We start from the raw sequence: 17,572 nt of genomic DNA on the forward strand, positions 1-17,572 counted from the left end.
GGAAAGAGAGCTATAAGGCATTATCAAAATCTTTGCAAAGTATCGTCACATGGATGTCAATGTTACTAGAAACAAGAAAAAGAAAGTGAAAGAGTGTGATAGATAAATATGCATGGAATTAAGAAATTAAGAATGATCATTTTGGGGACTAAAAGAGTGAGGATTTGATGATACTAAAAATAAACAAAATTACAATTCTCATTATTGCAATTGCAATTTTAGTTTTTGTGATGTTAACAAGGTTCATTTTGTGCATGTCACATCTTGACTTAATCAAGAACAGATAGGTTAATAATTTCTCCAAGCTTAAGACAATGTTTAATCTCAAACATAAAACATTAAATAGTTTTACGTGAAACAAAGAAAAACTATCCATGGGCTTCACCAAGCTTGTAGAAGGTTGGTGGATTGTTGAAATATTTACATTCAATTATTAGTTGTATTTTGTTCCCATGATCTATTATATTTGCATAGATGTTGTGAATCACATACCTTGTGATTTGAGAGGCCCACCAATATCTTGAAATAATAATCATATTAGATATCAAAGATATAACCATGTCATAAATTTTAATAGGCAAACAAAGTACATAATAAATGCAACAAAATAGCTATGAATCAACATGTTTGATGCTATTAACGAGATAGAATATGTGAACACAAAAAAAGAGAGATGATTTGATTTCCTTAGCTTTCTCATTTGCTATTAAAAGATTGCATTCAACAACTTTTTTGTAATTAACCTTATTAATTATTAGTTCCCATTGTCATTACAATTTACATCTGTAACCTATCACTAACTATTCTGGTTTTTTACAGAGCCAAGGTGTTATGGCGAGCGTATGAGGCAAAAGTAACAATGCAAATGACATTATCGCAAGTGTCACATTAAAAAACATGAATGATGTAAATCAGATATGATGTTAGTATCCATATTGATAAGATGTGACAATGTTAGCAAGGCATGAATTCGGGTGGGGATCCATAAAGACAAAGTGTTTAAGATTCTTTGGGGAACTTTCATTAAGTGACACATAAAATAGTGCATATACCAATATGGCAGTAGTATATTTATTTAAGTGTGGGCAATGCCATGGATTTAATGTTGTGGGAGGGTACACCGTATCAAGAAATAGATAAGAGGCAACTAAAATATAGATGATTCTAGACTTTAGATGTCAAGGGCACATTGAAATGCCCTTGACTTGGAACGCCATTGGTAGTGGCAACTTGGAGGGTTCACACGGGCATGCTTGGTAGGCAACACAATGATCCTGTATCTTGGTAGTATGGTGGGTGACTCACGGTGTAGCGTGAGGAGGTTAGGACAATGTACCAGAGCGTAAACACTTGTGAGCACACTAGGAGGACCAAAGGGCACCTCTTGTTGAGTGGGACAAGGCAAGAAATTGACGAGGGACACATAGTTGGCTTTGTTAGGGATATAATTATTAGGTGATGCGATGATTGTCTTTGTTGGGTGGGGAAAGTGGACATTTGTGGTGAGGTGATTAAAGATGTGACCTTGCCTTTAGTGTAGGAACAATATCCTTGGTGACTATCACATGGAAGCTTGGATGAACGATGAGCACAATTGCACAATGGATAGGTAGTTGTTCGACTCTATGCTTTATTTGGGGTAGGTGATAATAGGTTTCCCATGGTCGGGTATAGATGGTGTAGCATCACCTACAACAAATTGAGCATTCCAATTTCCACACGGTTGAAGATGTGCATGGCTTAGGTTCAACCAGGGCATGATAGTGAGGTGTATTATGGGTGATAAAAATGGGTTGTTGGTCATGCCAAACTTGTGAGGTCACAATAGTGCCACACAATGACTAAGATTCTTAAGTGGTATGTGACACTCAAGAGGAACAAAAACTCTGGAATTGTGACAAATGGCATTAGAGTGACCATGTATATTGCAAACGCCTTTCTTTTCCACTAATGCCTCTCTCATAAAGTTAACCATTGGATCCATGTTGATGAGGACATCAATGACTCTAAGCGAGGCAAAATACAAGGCTCATAACTTTGAGAGCCTTTGGTAATTGCAACTTGGAGGGCACATGTGAGCATGCTTGATAAGCGACACATCGAGCTCATGTTTTGGTAGCTTAGTGGCTGATTCATGGTATAACATGAGGAGGTTAAGATGGTGTACTAGAGTACAAGTGCTAGAAAGACCAAGGGGCATGTCTTATTGAGTAGCATAAGGCAAACAATTGACAAGGGTCACATAACAGGTTTCATTGAGCACGTCGCAATTTAACAATGTAGTGATTGTGTTCGTTAAGTCGATAACGGTGGGTAGGGTGATCAAGGATGAAAGGTTGCGTTAGTGTAGGAAAAAGATCCTTAGTGACTATCACATGGGACCTTAAATGGACAAGGTTGTAGATTGGGCAATTGGTTGTTTGACGTTATGTTTGGCTCGGGGGAGGCAACAATATGTTACTTGTGGTTGGTTGGTGATGGTGTAACATCACTTATGGTAAATCGAGCATTCCAATATTCCACATGGTTGAAGACATGCCTAACTTGGGGTCAGTGAGGGCATGATAGTGAGGGGTATTCATAGCGATATGAGCAAGTCACTGGTCTTGCCCAACTTGCAAGGTCGTGTCAGTGGTGCATCGTGACTAGGCTTCTTAAGTGGTATAGGATGCTTAAGTGGAATGAAAAGTCTAACATCATGGCACAATTATATATATATAATGGAATAGATATAATTTATATTACAATTACTGGATACATGGCCATAACCATTTACATGTTTCATAGATATCCAAGGCTTACTAACTTGAGATTAAGCACGAAGGTTCAATCCAAACCTTCAAGCAAGTTCCCCATGACACAAAAATTTAAGTCCCTTTCAAAGTAAATATTTTCCAAAACACCCCCAATATCTACACACATTTACATTCCATTTTTCACAATTTTTATTTTGATCTAGTATGACTTACTGTTTTTCTTGGTGAAAAACTTTTTCCTTTCCTCCCAACTTGAGTCCAACCCACATTTTTCTGCAAATTCTAGGGAGTCATTCTTCGGCAAGTGCACCATAATATTCTTGAGATCTTCTTCATCCGCTTGATATGCCCAAGAAGTTACATTTTCAACATTATTCCTTGTGGTTTATGGCGAAGATTTGATTTTCACAAGGGATTGTTGCTTTTCCACTAACACTACGCCTGGGGAATCCTTATTGACGATCGAAGGATCCACATTGGCCTGCAATTTTTCCTACTTAGGTTATGATGTCGTGAATTTGATTTATTTGGCAGTGTCTGCTTCCTTCTTATCTTCTGGTTCTTTATGGTTCTAAAGCTCTTCCTCTTTGTATACCATATAGTGATCACCTTGCACTCCTTCCCACCATTTGAGCCTTCAGGGTTTTTTCTGGTCATTGCTACTCTAAGAACATTTGGGGCAATTTTTAATTACATGGCTCGTTTCATGGGATGTTTTACACCGAAATGAAATATTTTCATAATTGAGCTTTTGGACCCAAACATTGTTTTGAGTCGTCAAATTAATTTTCAAGGGAAAACCCTTTCCAAACTCCATGTCCACACAAATGCGAGCATAAGTAGCCTTGTATTTTTATTTATTTTTAGAACAATGACGATAAAACTTTCCCAAAGGAGGAAATCGATGTAAGATTTCAGAAATGCAAGGGGAGGTCCAAAAGCCTTACCGAAAGTAGGGTTGTGGAGATTGATGCCGTTACCAAATCAAAAGTGGGAGTCTATGGTTGAATGAAGAGACCAACACGACCCCAAAACCACGACCCAACTTCACAAATGGCATTCTTGTCCTCTACATTATAAAAAGCTACAACGAAAAAACCCCAAGCCATAGGATAAATGTTTAGTTTGTCTGTCAAAAGGGGCTTCCAAGTCTCAGAGATCCTTTTGTGTAAATCGACCAACCATGGCCCATACCCATTAAAGCTGCGAACCAAACCATTTTTCGTTTTCTTTTTTTTCACAACAAAAGGCTTCCTGATCCACATGAATATTCGGGAAGGAATTTTTTCAACCACCGAAAGACCAGATCAAATTTCAGCACAAAAGCTATACGAAACTGAAGAAGAGCTAGCATGATTAATAACCATACCTGCAAAAGAAACTGTCTTTTTCACCAAATCACATGGATTTGCTATTAAATGCTTTGCAAAAGAGATCTACAGAAAATCCATGCAAACAAAGCAAAGATTGGATGGCTAAGACGAAACCTTAGCAACCAAAAGGGTTTGTAGAGCTCCTCCCATTCTCGAATACCTAGCATCGTGACACAAATATTATAGACTGAACCAATGCTTATTGACCAACCAAACATTGAAAATAAACACATCAATAAATTATTGAAAATCTAACGATTCTTCCAACACTTAATAATATTTATTGATTTTTTTTTCAAGTTGTCTGTGATCCTCCAAGCTTGACCTATGGCTTGAGGAGTTGCGACCCAGGGGCATCTAATCCATCAAAGTCAACCAGGGATCGCACCCGGCCTAGGCCACACCAACCCTTAGCAGACTGGATTTTTTAGCATGTCTACTCCCCCTAACATAGGGTACAACCACCCGCCATAAGGTTTGATCCTGGGCCACCTGACGAGACCCATCCTCAACCAATTGTGATAGTAAAACTTGACTAATATTTATTAATTTTTAAATAACAGATACTTTAGGTTTTTTGTTTTTGTTTTTTAAACATATTTTTTAAATTACCCTTTTAAAACAGATTCGTTAAAAAGATTTAAATTTTGATTAGCTAATGACCATATATGAATAGAGCCCATCACATCAACCTCATAAAAAGGATTTAATTTTCACGAAAGGTTATGCATCCTCCGGTGTCGTGAATAAATATAAATATAAAGATATATCCCTGGAGTGAATCCAACTTACCTTCCTCCAGCGGCATCCGTAACTGTCAAGCGGAGATGCTCTGGTGATTAATCACATTGCAGTGAACGGGTGTAAACAAAGAGTTCTAAAGGAAATAGAGTGATCTCTCCCTCCTTTCTGGGGAGGCATCGGGATTTTTCTGCGCAGTCCCTCAACAGGTCTTCTTGCATTTTCAATTTGCATTCGGAAGTTGTTCAACTCGAAGGTAAACCTGGTTGTTCGATTGCTATATTCTTAAAATGGATGTTCTTTGATCCGATTTCTCCCTGTAATTTTACCGATCTCTTGGCTTCTGCAATGCTTTCTTCTTGTTTCGGGAGACCAGATTTAGGTTTTTGGGGCTCTAAAAACCCTAATTACCCCCACTGGTTGCGGGCCTTTCCTTTTGTAATTTTTTAAATCTTCGTTTTTCCATTTTTGTGCCATCGGATCTGTATTGCTATGGTCCACAATTTAATAAACTGAAAAATACTATAACCATAGTTAGAGTCACCCTGGAATTAGCATGTTTGGGTGAACCGTAGCTTCTAGTGTAATCACACTTTGGGTTTATCCGGCGCATTTTGATTGGTCTGCAAGTTAATGTACCTGAGAGACAACTTAGTAGAAACACTGATCTTAAATTATTGCCCATATTAGAATATTCTGATCTAGTCTTGTGCTTAAGGCAAAGATCCATCTTGTATTGGGCGAGATACTCTCTCTCACAGTTTCCGGTATTTTGTTGTATAGCTGAAAAAATGGGGCTCACTTTCACCAAGCTTTTCCAGCGGCTTTTTGCAAAGAAGGAGATGCGCATTCTTATGGTCGGTCTCGATGCAGCCGGAAAGACGACCATTTTGTATAAGCTCAAACTGGGAGAGATTGTTACTACTATCCCAACCATTGGTAAGTTAGTGTAAAATAAATTCATTGATACACAGCTTCTTTTTTTGTTCTATCTAATTATTTTATCCGTGAAAACCTCAAAATTGATTCTATCCAAACGATTTTAATATTTTGTAATATCGAAAGTTAGTTGAAACGCGACGTGAATTCACTGAATAGACACAGGGGCATTATCATGATAACGGTTTATTGTTAAGAATGTTAGATTACAGGCTCAGCACATGCTTATATGACATGGATTAATGCTTCCAGTGTTATTAGATTGCCTTTGTGTAGAATTCCTTTGTTTTTGTTTAACTATAGATCACGTAGTTTTGTCAAGACTCCCTAGAATTCTCTACGGGAACTATTATTTCAACCATTGAGATTAAGATGCTATTTTCAGTGAGTGATTTGCAATTGTTTACTGCATCAGTGATCAGATTCTGAAATCCACCTTCTTATGTAGATTTTCAACAAAATTCTGCAACTGCAATAATGAACAATCTGAAACTAATTTCTTTTCACCAGGACATAGAATTTCTCCACAATAAATAAGCAGCAGAATAAAGCACAGAGATAAAGAACACAGTCACCCAAGAAACACAATTCTTTTTCTAGGGAAACCCAACTGCAGAAACCCTTTTCTTTGATGTGGTGTTTAATTGATTGAGCAATTGAATCAATTACAAGGCAAACTGTTCAACTGAGAACACACTTGTTCTCTGCTATACTAACCTGAACCACCCTACAATAATGCTGACCCAGTTCCTCATTTTTTGCTCTCTGCTTGGCCCGAATTCTTTGCGCATAGGTCTCCACTGCCTGGCCCAAATTCCTTGCGCACAGGTCCCCTTATTTCGTAGCGCAGAAGGCCTCCTAATTCCTAGGACACAACGCAGAATTGCTTGCATAATTCTTAGCACAATTATGCCACAAGAAAGCCTCCTCAATATTGTGCACTAGCTCCTCCAAGTATGCACACCACAAGACTCTCTCTCACAATCTCGTGGGCTCTTGTCATGTCTCACAACCTTGTGCATAAAACAATTGAATAACTTGTGCCTTTCATCTTTCGTTTATAGATTTTGCCCACACTATAATAGGCAAGTTACAAATTTGGAAGTTGAGTTGTGAATGACTAGTTAACTGAGTCGAACTAGTTTTCTTCTCCAGTTCTCACTTGGAATTATAACTCGTCCTCTTTCAATCAAAGATTGAAGTTCACAACTTGTCCTTTTCTAAATTTGAATTGACATTTATCTTGTAGTTAATTGAAGAAGACTCTTTTAATTGGAGCTACATCTCTACACATTAACTCGTGATGATTGTTCCCATAGATTGGAAATTAACTTTACCACAACTGAAGTCTATCTTTTGAGGACAACTCGAGGTCTTTCAGACCAAGGCACGCACTAGAGTAGACTTTCTCTTGCTACACTTTTCAAACACTCCCTTTTAGCGAGGAAGGTATTTTTGGAAGAACCTCTTCCACTTCGATTTGTCTCCAACACACCCATGTTCTCTGCTGCCGCAACTACTCCCTCTGAACTAGAAGACTTCCTTGCCTTCTCCTGCAAAATCTGATTTGAAGACTATTCCTTCCAACCATGCTCCTATGATTCTAATCCTAAGCATCCATCAATGTTAGCTCATAACAAATGGTCCTGACAGATATGGAAGAGGCCTCTTGCCCATCTTCTAGATTTGAAATCTGAGTCCTCAGTCTCGATTCAGTCTTCACAGCCCCCTACTCATTCTTTGTCACTAACATTGATCTTGTGCTAAGTCCTTCAAGCACAACTGTGGGTTTGTCTCGGTCCTTTGAGACACCCATGAACTCTGTTGCCAGTCCCCTGATTGGTATAGTCTCCCTCTCTCCCTCTTAGGGTTGACCTTTGTCAATCCTACAGGGAAACTTGGTGCTGGTCTTTATAGTACATATTGATCTTTGCTCTGATACCATGTAGATTTTCCACAAAATTCTGTCACTGCTATGATGAACAATCTGAAACTAATTTCTTTTCTCCAAGACACAATTTCTCCACAATAGATAAGCAGCGGAATAAAATACAAAGATAAAGAACACTGTCACACAAGAGACAATTATTTTTCTAAGGAACCCTAATTGGAAAACCCTGTTCTTTGATGCGGTCTTTTATTGATTGAGCAATCGAATCAATTATAGGCAAACTGTTCAACTAAGAACACACTTGTTCTCTGCTATACTAGCCTGAACCGCCCTGCATTTATGTTGACCAACTCTTGCGTCCTTGCTCTTTGTTCAACCTGAATTCTTTGCGCACAAGTCCCCTTATTTCCTAGTGCAGAGTGCCTCCTAATTCATAGGACACAACTCCTTTTTCTTAGCGCAAAATTGCTTGCTAATTCTTAGCACAATTCTGACCCAAGAAAGCTTCCTCAATATTGCGCACTAGCTCCTCCAAGTACGCACACCACAAGCCTCTCACAATCTCATGAGCTCTTGTCTTTGTCTCACAACCTTGTGCACAAAACAATTGAATAACTTGTGCCTTTCATCCTTCCTTTATAGATTTTGTCCACACTATAATAGGCAACTTATAAATTTGGAAGTTGAGTTGCGATTGACTAGTTAATTGAGTCGAACTGGTTCTCTTCTCCGATCATCACTTGGAGTCATAACTCGTCCTCCTTCAACTAAAGATTCAAGTTCCCAACTTGTCCTTTTCTAAATTTGAACTTACATGTATCCTGTAGTTAATTGAAGAAGACTCCTCTTTAACTGGAGCTTCAACTCTACGCATGAACTCGTGATGATTATTGCCATAAACTAGAAATTAACTCACCACAAATGAAGTCTATCTCTCGAGGACAACTTAAGGTCTTTTTGGCCAAGGCATGCACCAAAGAAGACCTTCTCTCGCTACACTTTTCAACATAGTCCCTAGTAGTTTCAGGTCGGTTCGCTAAAATATTACAAAATGCAAGTATCTTCAACTAACCAAGATTTATTTGTATTCATACCATTCAATCTGACCAATCTTTGTTTCATGGATGATAATTTTTTTCTTTTAATAGAAATCGATAATTTTGGTGTTAAAAGGGACTTGTGTTCAAACTGAAAAGCAAAATAATACATAATATGGAAATGAAGGCCAATGCTTGTTTCTGAAAATGTCGAAAAAACCAAAATTGTTACCCAAAAATTGTTCTAGTCTTTCTTTCCTAGTCCTATGCTTATGTACTCAATATATGTATTGCCTAATATGTTGGTTTAACAATAAGATTACCCCATGAAACATGATTAGAGCTAAAATTTGCATTTAATTTGGCCCACTGGGAGCTTCTTTTGGAGCCAACCTGGAAATTCAACACTTGCTCACTTAGGCTTATATCCACACCATTCAAGTCTGTTGTGCTAGTTGCTCTTGCTCAAATTTTTGAATTGGCATGCACGGACATTGCAAGACCAAGGCTTCAACTTTTTTCTTGGAGGAACCAAAGCAAGATGTCCTATGGAAACATTTGGAGAGAGAGGGTAAATGACCTTGTGGATTTTGCTAGAAGTTGAACCCATTCTAGTTTCACTTCCTTGTATTTCCTCTTGTGATTGTGCATGAAAATTATACACTCATATTCCTAGGTTTCAATTGTCGCTTTATATTCTTGTTAACAAAAATTATCAATTCACCTTGAGCCTTTGTTACTTGGTGTTCACACTTTCAAATTCCTCTTTGAGCCTTTGTTGATTTGCACAAGACATAATGCTTTGAGAGGCATTCACCTCCAAGCCTAGATGAGTTCCTCTATAGACTTCATGTTAAATTTGGCAACTAGGGCCAAACTTCACCTTGGACAACTCATATGAGGCAACTGATATTTTTATTGGATTCCTCTCTCTGAGAGGTGTAGGATTGATCTAAAGATCATCCCATTCTGACATGTACAAATGGAATTATGAATTTATTTTGATTATGGACAAATTGTCAAAGTTGGCCAGCCAAATTTGCACCCTCAAGTCCACAACATTGCATATAAATACAAGGAGCCTCCTCCTCATTTTGGCATCTCATCTCATGCTCATTCTTCTCTCTCCTTCATTGATTGGGTACGAATTTCAGAGGCAACTCTCCACACGTGCGAAGAAGGGCTACTATACTTTTCTGTTCCAACCGTTGATTGAAATTGCAGGAGGTTGTTTTGACTTGTGTTGACCAATGTTGACTTGTTTTGACTACAGTTTTGTGTGAGGGATCTCTGTTTGGGTAGGTTGCATTTCTTGGCACAAAAATTGAGGTTGTTTGACCATTGTTTGACTAGGGTTCACTGTAGAAGGGTTTGTTGCATCGTTGACTTTTGTTGACCAGATTTGATTGGACTTTTTCAGACTGTTTTTGGGCTGATTTGACTAGTTGTTGGAGGCCGAGTTGGCCGAGTTTGATCGAGCTATTTTGGAGGTCAAAATCTGCCTTGTTTTCCAACATTGACTTTCTGGTTAGGGCTTTCTGTTACTACTGTTTGACTGGTCAGATTTCACTTTGATCGGGCAAGTGAAAATTGTATATTGTACTCTCTCTTTGCTGAACTTTTGAAGAATAATAAGATGAATTGATCAAGGGTTCCCCACATTGGGGTTTGTCCCTGGCTGGTGCCATATCTCGTGTCCTCTTGTCTTGGCTTGTCTTCTACTGTTATTGTTTATGTTCTATCTGCATTTTACTATGATGTTGATGCGATTGCTAAACTGGATATTGATATTGGGCTAATAAGAAAATTGAAGTAAAATTGCTTTTAAGCATAGAACATACCATTGTTATCTGTAATTAACACTTCACCATATAGAACATGCATAATCTCCAAATTCTTTCTCCAAACAATTTGCCCCACAAACACGCAAAAAAGCTACTAGAATCAACAAGAGCATTGAATTCTGATGTTGAAGAGGGACTTAGAATGGCCTAATCTATGATAAAATCACCACAATTGACTGTTAAATTTCCACGAAACTCTACGACTACTTACATGAATAATTGAAAATTGAATGCTAGTTTACTTTCACCAAGATACAAAGTTTTTTAACAATTCATAAGCAATGGGATAAAAACATAGAGATATAAACACATAACACAAATTGAAACAATTATTTTTCTCAGGAACCCAACAGGGAAAACCTGCTTGCTTGATGTGGTATTGTATTGATTGTCTTGGAGCAATTGAATCTATTACAAAGCAATTTGTCTTTCTTGAGAAAGCTTCTTCTTCTCTCACAAATCTTAGTTGATATAGTTGATCTTGGCCTACCTTGATCGCTACTTGATCTCGGCCTTCTAGCTCGCAACCAATCCTCTGCTGCCTCCTTGACTTGCTCTACAAATTCATTGATCTCTTGCTGGATCTCGCTCCTCCTTCCTTGCGCACTTGGTAGTCCTATTCCTTGCGTAGATTTCCTATATCCTAGCGCACTTCAGGTCCTATTTTTTAGCACACTTGTGCCTTATTTCTTAGTGCACTTTTGCCTCCTCTTCTTTAGGACCCAACTCCTATTTTCTATGCACAACCAACCTCCTAGTTTCTAGTGCTCTTTTGCTTCTTATTTCTTAGGACATAAGTTCTGCGCTTCTCCAAAAACAAAGATCCTCTCACAAACTTGTGAGCTGTCTTGTCTTGTAGACCTTGTACACAAAGCATATCAATTATTGTGCCTTTGTCCTCTTTATAGACCCAACTCGAACATGCAAGGAGGCCCAATTCTATTTTTGTTAAAATTGGCAACCAGGGCCAAACTCCACATGGGTCATTTTATTTATGACAACTGATATTTTTCTTGGATTCCTCTCTTCGAGAGGTGTAGGATTGATCTAAATATCATCCGATTTTGACATGTACAAATGAAGATATGAAGCCATCAAACTCATGTAGGCTCAGAGGTCCAACAGTCACGTCTATTCATCCTCAACACTTGCCTATAAATACATGATGCCTCATTCTCATTTGGACATCACTCATCTTCACACATCTCTCTCTCCTCATCTGATTGGGTATGGATTTATGGGCAACTTCTCTCTCCACACGTGCAAAGGGAAGGAAGGGCTTTTTTTCTGTTTCAGAGTTGACCAAGTTTGACTGAAAATTTCAGAGGCTGTTTTTGGGTTGCGTTGACTTGTTTCAGTTTGATTTTGGGTGGAGGAATTTTGTCTTAGTAGGCCACAAATCTGGGCACAAGAATCGAGGCAATTTGACCTCTTGTTTAACCAGTGTTGATTGTACTAGGGCTGGCAGTAGGGTTGACTTTTGTTGATTGGACTTTTTCTGATTGTTTTGGGCTGATTAAAGTCGTTGTTGGAGGCTAAAGTTGACTGGGTTTGACCAAGCTGAATTGAGGAAGAAATCTGCCTTGTTGACCAACGTTGACTTTTCTGGTTAGGGTTCTTTTGCTGCTGTTATAAATTATCAGAATTTGTAAATTGTACTATCTCTCTCTGCTGAACTATTGAAGACTAAAAGAAGATTTGATCAAGGGTTTCCCCACATTGGGGTTTGTCCCTGGCTGGTGCCACATCTTGTGTCCTCTTGTCTTGGCTTGTCTTCTACTGTTTATGTTTATGTTCTATCAACATTTTACTTACATGTTTATGTGATTGCTAAATTGAAATTGATATTGGGCTCATAAAGAAATTGAAGTAAAATTGCTCTAAAGCATAGAACATACCATTATTGCCTAAAATTAACAATTTTAGAAGTCGAGTTTTGTTTGAGAGTTAACTGAGTGTTTTTAGTGTCCTTTCTCCAATCAAAACTAAAATTATTAACTTATTCTCTCTCTAATCAACACTGGAGACTAACTCGTTCTTCCTTCAATCAAGATTGACCCTTTTGACTGGACCCGACCTTGCCTTGGCCCCTTTTTCGCTTGGTTTTACTACCTTTGCTTGCTAGGGCAAAGTTATCATTTTCCTCTTCTAGAGTTGATCTTCTAGCTCCCATGCCTCTCGGGATCTCTTCTTGAATGAAGTCACTCCATAGTCTTTCCCAACTGGAAATATTCTCTCTGCCATTTACTGCATCTTGGAAATTCTCCCAAGACTCATGAAATTCCAGAAGCACAAGATTGACAAGGTCATTGTCTGCTACAGTCACAACCACACCACCTAGCTCATCTCGAACTTTGAACTTTGAATGATACGTGATGATGGGCTCTCCTTTTCTCTTCTGGATACTCTTTAGCTTCTCCTTGAGAGCAAGCTTCGTGGCATCATTGGAACCCTAATATTAATCTAATATGGCTTTAAACATCTTATACGCTGTGTTCTTCTCATGGAGATGAGAGATAATATGATCTTTGATCCCTAAAGAATGATTCTCCTCCCCTTGGTGTCATTCTTGTTATGCTGGATCAATTGTTGGGCATCTTGAGGTGGAGCTATTGCCTGCTTCACATACTCGAGCACTCTATTTTTTCCAATACTACTGAGATTCACTACTTTAATGAGCAAAAATTCAAGGCCCCCTCTAAACTATGATTTGACCATGGAACGCCATCGTGTTATCCAAAGAACTGCTATGCTCTTCAAACTCTAGCGCAAGTCTTCTGCTTGTTCTACACTATTGACTAGTTGGTTAATTTGGTGCTGGTCTTTATACTGATATTTGCTCTGATACCATGTTAAATTTCCATGAAACTTTGGAACAACTTAAATGAATTCAGAAAATTGAAAACTAGTTTACTTTCACCAAGATGCAAAGTTTCTTAACAATTCATCAGCAACAAAATAAAAATAGAGAGAAGAACACACCACACAAATTGACAGTGGTTTTTCTCAGGAAACCCAATAGGGAAAATCGGCTTGCCTGATGTGGTATTTTGTTGATTGTCTTGGAACAATTGAATCTATTACAAAGCAATCTGTCTTTCTTGGGAAAACGTTCTACTTCTCTCACAAATCTCAAATAATATAGTTGATCTCCTCCCTTGATCACTGCTTGATCTTGGTTGGCCCTCTAGTTGGCAACTAATCCTCTACTGCCTCCTTGACTTGCTCTGCAAATTAATTGATCTCTTGCTCGATCCTGCTTCTCCCACGTTTCGCACTTGGCAGCCCTATTCCTTACACAAATTCCCTATTTCCTAGCACACTTGTGCTCTATTTCTTAGCTCCTTTTTTGCCTCCTATTCTTTAGGACCGAACTCCTATTCTCTGCACACAACCAACCTCTTAGATTCTAGCGCACTTGCGCGTCCTATTTCTTAAGACAATCTATGTGCTTCTCCACAAACAAGGATCCTCTCGCAAACTCATGAGCTGTCTTGTCTTACAAACCTTGTGCACAAGACATCATTTTTTTGTCCTTCTCTTTATAGACCCAATTCAAACATGTTGAGAGCTAACTGAGAGTTCTTCTCGTCCTTTCTCCAATCAACACTGGAGTTCTTAACTCATTCTCTCTCCAATCAACATTGGAGACTAACTCGTTCTTCCTTTAATCAAGACTGAAGACTAACTCGCTCTAACTGAACTTGTAAGCGTCACCTCGTTCTGTAGTCAAATTGATGAAGACTCCACTTAACTGAAGCTCCAACTCTACGCATGCTAACTTGATGATTATTTCAGTAAATTGGAAATAACTCGTCCTAATTGAAGTCTAATTCATGAGCTTGCACTCATACTAGGAGAAGGACAATTCGAGGTCTTCATTGGCTAAGGCATAAGCCAAAAGACCTTTACTCACTATATTTTCAACACCGACAGCCATCTCATCTCAAAAGATATAATAAATCCCATTTGTGGTGGGTTAACTCCCATTTCGCAATTGCATACTTGAATAAATTGATGTTTATTTAAATACGTGACTGTCCCTCTTTCAGTGTTATTTTATCCAAAGTTGTATTAGCCGTAATAAATTTATTTCTGAGTTTATAAGCTACATTTGTTCAGTCATTTATAGCATTTTCTATGGTTGCAACATTAACTGTACATGTCATATGGAACAAAGCAAGTAATCCACACCTGCAACAATATGTGTTTGAATGCTTGACATAGCATCTCACTGTTAATATCATTGAAGAACCCAGAAATCTAGTAACCATTTGGGAGGTTTCCTTAGTTGGAATATTACAGTGGTATCATAGCATTGATCTTGGCTTAGCCGCGGGTATCATAGCATTGAAAAGCCAAGTTCGAGGGCTTTATTTTGAAGGTGCCAAGATACAACTATTGGGTTCAAAGGACAAATTATAACAAGGGAAAATAAATGCTTCCAAGTCAAGAAGAATGGTTGGCCCAAAAACTTGAAAACTGTAACAATTTTTTTGCAAAAGTGATAGAGCGCATGAAAGCATGGGTGTCATCAAATGCAGTGAATAGAAAAAGTATAGCAAATCCAAAGATGAAAAGGTAGTAAAGGATCAGGAAGCAAGGATTGAAGATGAAAACCATGAATAAACTTGTTAAATATGGCAACTAAAGACCAACCCATCCTAGGAGAGGTTTATTAGGGATGGTATTCCATGATTGAGTCCATGGGGACCATTATTTTATAGAGTGAGTGCCTTAAGTATGAGACATCATCATAGGCCTTCTTCACCACCATACAAGATATTCTTGTTAGCAGATGGGACAATAATTGCACACCTTTGCATTGTTTGGCTTACTCATTGAACCCAAAATACTATAGCCATGAGTTGCTGAATGGTGGACCTTCCCGCAGATTCCCTCCTCACATGGATGGTGAAATTTCACAGGGGAGGAAGGATGCATTGAGGTGGATATTTCAGGATAGAGCATCCCTTGATGAGGTGGAGGATGCCTTCGCAGAGTTTACCATTGACACTGGGTGATTTGCAGGCTATGATGTTATTAGAGACAGGGGGGCTAAGAAGCCCTATTCTTGGTGGGCAACTCATGGGGCAACAAGCCCTACTCTACAATAGTTAGCCATGAGGCTTCTCTCTCAGGTGACTTCATCCTCTTGTTGCGAGAGGAATTGGAACACATATGAGAATTTGTATAGTGTTAAGAAGAGTAGAATTGAGTAGTCCATGGCAAAGACAATGGTGTATGTGCACACCAACCTTCATCTTATTTACAGGCAGGGGGATGAGTGGTTGAAGGGAAGGAAAAAGATGTGGGATGTCTTTCCTGATGATATGGGTTTGGACAACAGTATTGAGTTGGCATTGACCAACTTGGATCTTAAATGACACAGTGATAGAGCTCGACACTTTTGATGATGGTGATACTCTTGAGGGGTCACCCTCCATACTAGCGGATGCAAAATTGGATCCAAAGGAGGGGGATGCAATAAAGGAGAGCAATGGTGACCATGACAGATTTTGAGATGATGATGATTGATGACTAATGAGCTACCTACTACCTTGAAGTTGTTTTGTATTTGCTATTTCTATTTTCCATTGGCATTGCTACTACCTATGTAACACATTTTGATTTTGATGACTTAATGAGAAAATTGCGGTTTGAAGTTTCTTGTCTTTCTCCTCTCGGATCTTTTGAAGTTTCTTGTCTTTCTCCTATCGGATCATTGATGAACCTGTCACAATTGTATTTGTATGCATAATGTTACTTTGTAAAACTTTAAATTTTTAATGTAGAATCTAGATCTATGTCTGAATTTGTATCATGAATGAGAATTTGTGTAAGAAATATCTATTTTTTAATATATATATACACATTTTAATAAAATAATATATAATGTGTCCTAATGTGTCTTGTTCCGAGGGGTCAATGTGCCCGTATCAGACACTCGAATCTTTGTGTTTTGTGTATCCCGTGTCCCCGTGTCAGGTGACTTAGCTTATGAGCTTTAGATTTCCCAGGAGTTCTTGAAGAGCACTCAGATGGCACTTCAAGAATCAGAGTTCTAGGTTGACCAAATTTATATGGAGTTGAATTGTGTAAATTCTTCTATGGTAACCATCACACAAGAGGATGTTAGGGATACTCATGATTTGATAGAGGAGCCTCCAATGATAGTGGAGCACGAGGAGCCCCTAGATGAACTGGCACTTGCAAAGAGACATGTTCCAAAGGTTTCTGATAATACACCCACGAGATTTGGATATAGTTATATTTTAGATGGAGGATACATCCATCTGGGATCCAGGTTCGGTTGACACAAGTGGAGTGGATATTGGAGACCCTAGTTGGCATTGGGATCTAGGTGGGGTTTTCAATCATTTACCAGTTGTGAACAATGACTGTGGTGTTGATAGGGTGATTGACCTAGTGACCAAGCATTCATGTTCCTTCACACTTCCATCAGATTTATGGTCAGCGCAAGTGGCAAGTTGGTTTGATGCAGGAGTGCGCAAATTTCGAGAAATGACTTGGCACATCATTCATGCATGGGGTTGCAGGGTGGTTAGCATGCCCTGACAATAGTTATTCAAATGGAATGACATTTGTATGTCACCAGATAGAGCAGTGTATGGGGATGGTGTTCTTCCATTGATGTATTGGTCATAGGAGCCACCGCGGATCATCACAACAATGACATCCCCATTAGTATGTGAGGAGTCATGCCACTTAGGTCTACCAAGACATAGGAGATATGGCTCACATGATGGTGGGTCCACTAGTAGGATGACGAATACATTGGCGCATGCGTGATACTAGACGATACAGGGTGTGTCAGCATCAGGCGGTGATACCTAGTGGGGTACACGGATATGCCATGGTGAGTAGAGGTATACAAAGGAGTATGATGATGTATGGTTTTATGCAATGGTTTATGGTGTTGCACAACGAGATCTCAGAGAATTGCTTCTGGGAGACAAATTGATTGGGA

General features: G+C 38.8%; 1 protein-coding gene across 2 annotated transcripts in view; it reads left to right on the top strand.

Annotated features, from left to right (window-relative positions):
• The first annotated feature begins 4,872 nt into the window (after positions 1-4,872).
• The window catches only part of LOC149141281 (ADP-ribosylation factor 2-like), a 46,800-nt gene continuing 34,100 nt past the window's right edge, over positions 4,873-17,572 (top strand). Inside the window, exons 1-2 of one of the 2 annotated variants that reach the window (XM_089449907.1) lie at positions 4,873-5,126; positions 5,654-5,809. In XM_089449907.1, the coding sequence (XP_089306033.1) occupies positions 5,662-5,809 (148 nt within the window). In that variant the 5' untranslated portion in view covers positions 4,873-5,126; positions 5,654-5,661. The remainder of the gene's footprint in view (positions 5,127-5,653; positions 5,810-17,572) is intronic. The other variant, XM_089449908.1, reaches the window with a different exon arrangement.

This window comes from Pinus tabuliformis, chromosome X (genome assembly GCF_031772625.1).
Source record: "Pinus tabuliformis cultivar Carrire ecotype Pingquan chromosome X, CPIR1, whole genome shotgun sequence".
Taxonomy (NCBI): Eukaryota; Viridiplantae; Streptophyta; class Pinopsida; order Pinales; family Pinaceae; genus Pinus; species Pinus tabuliformis.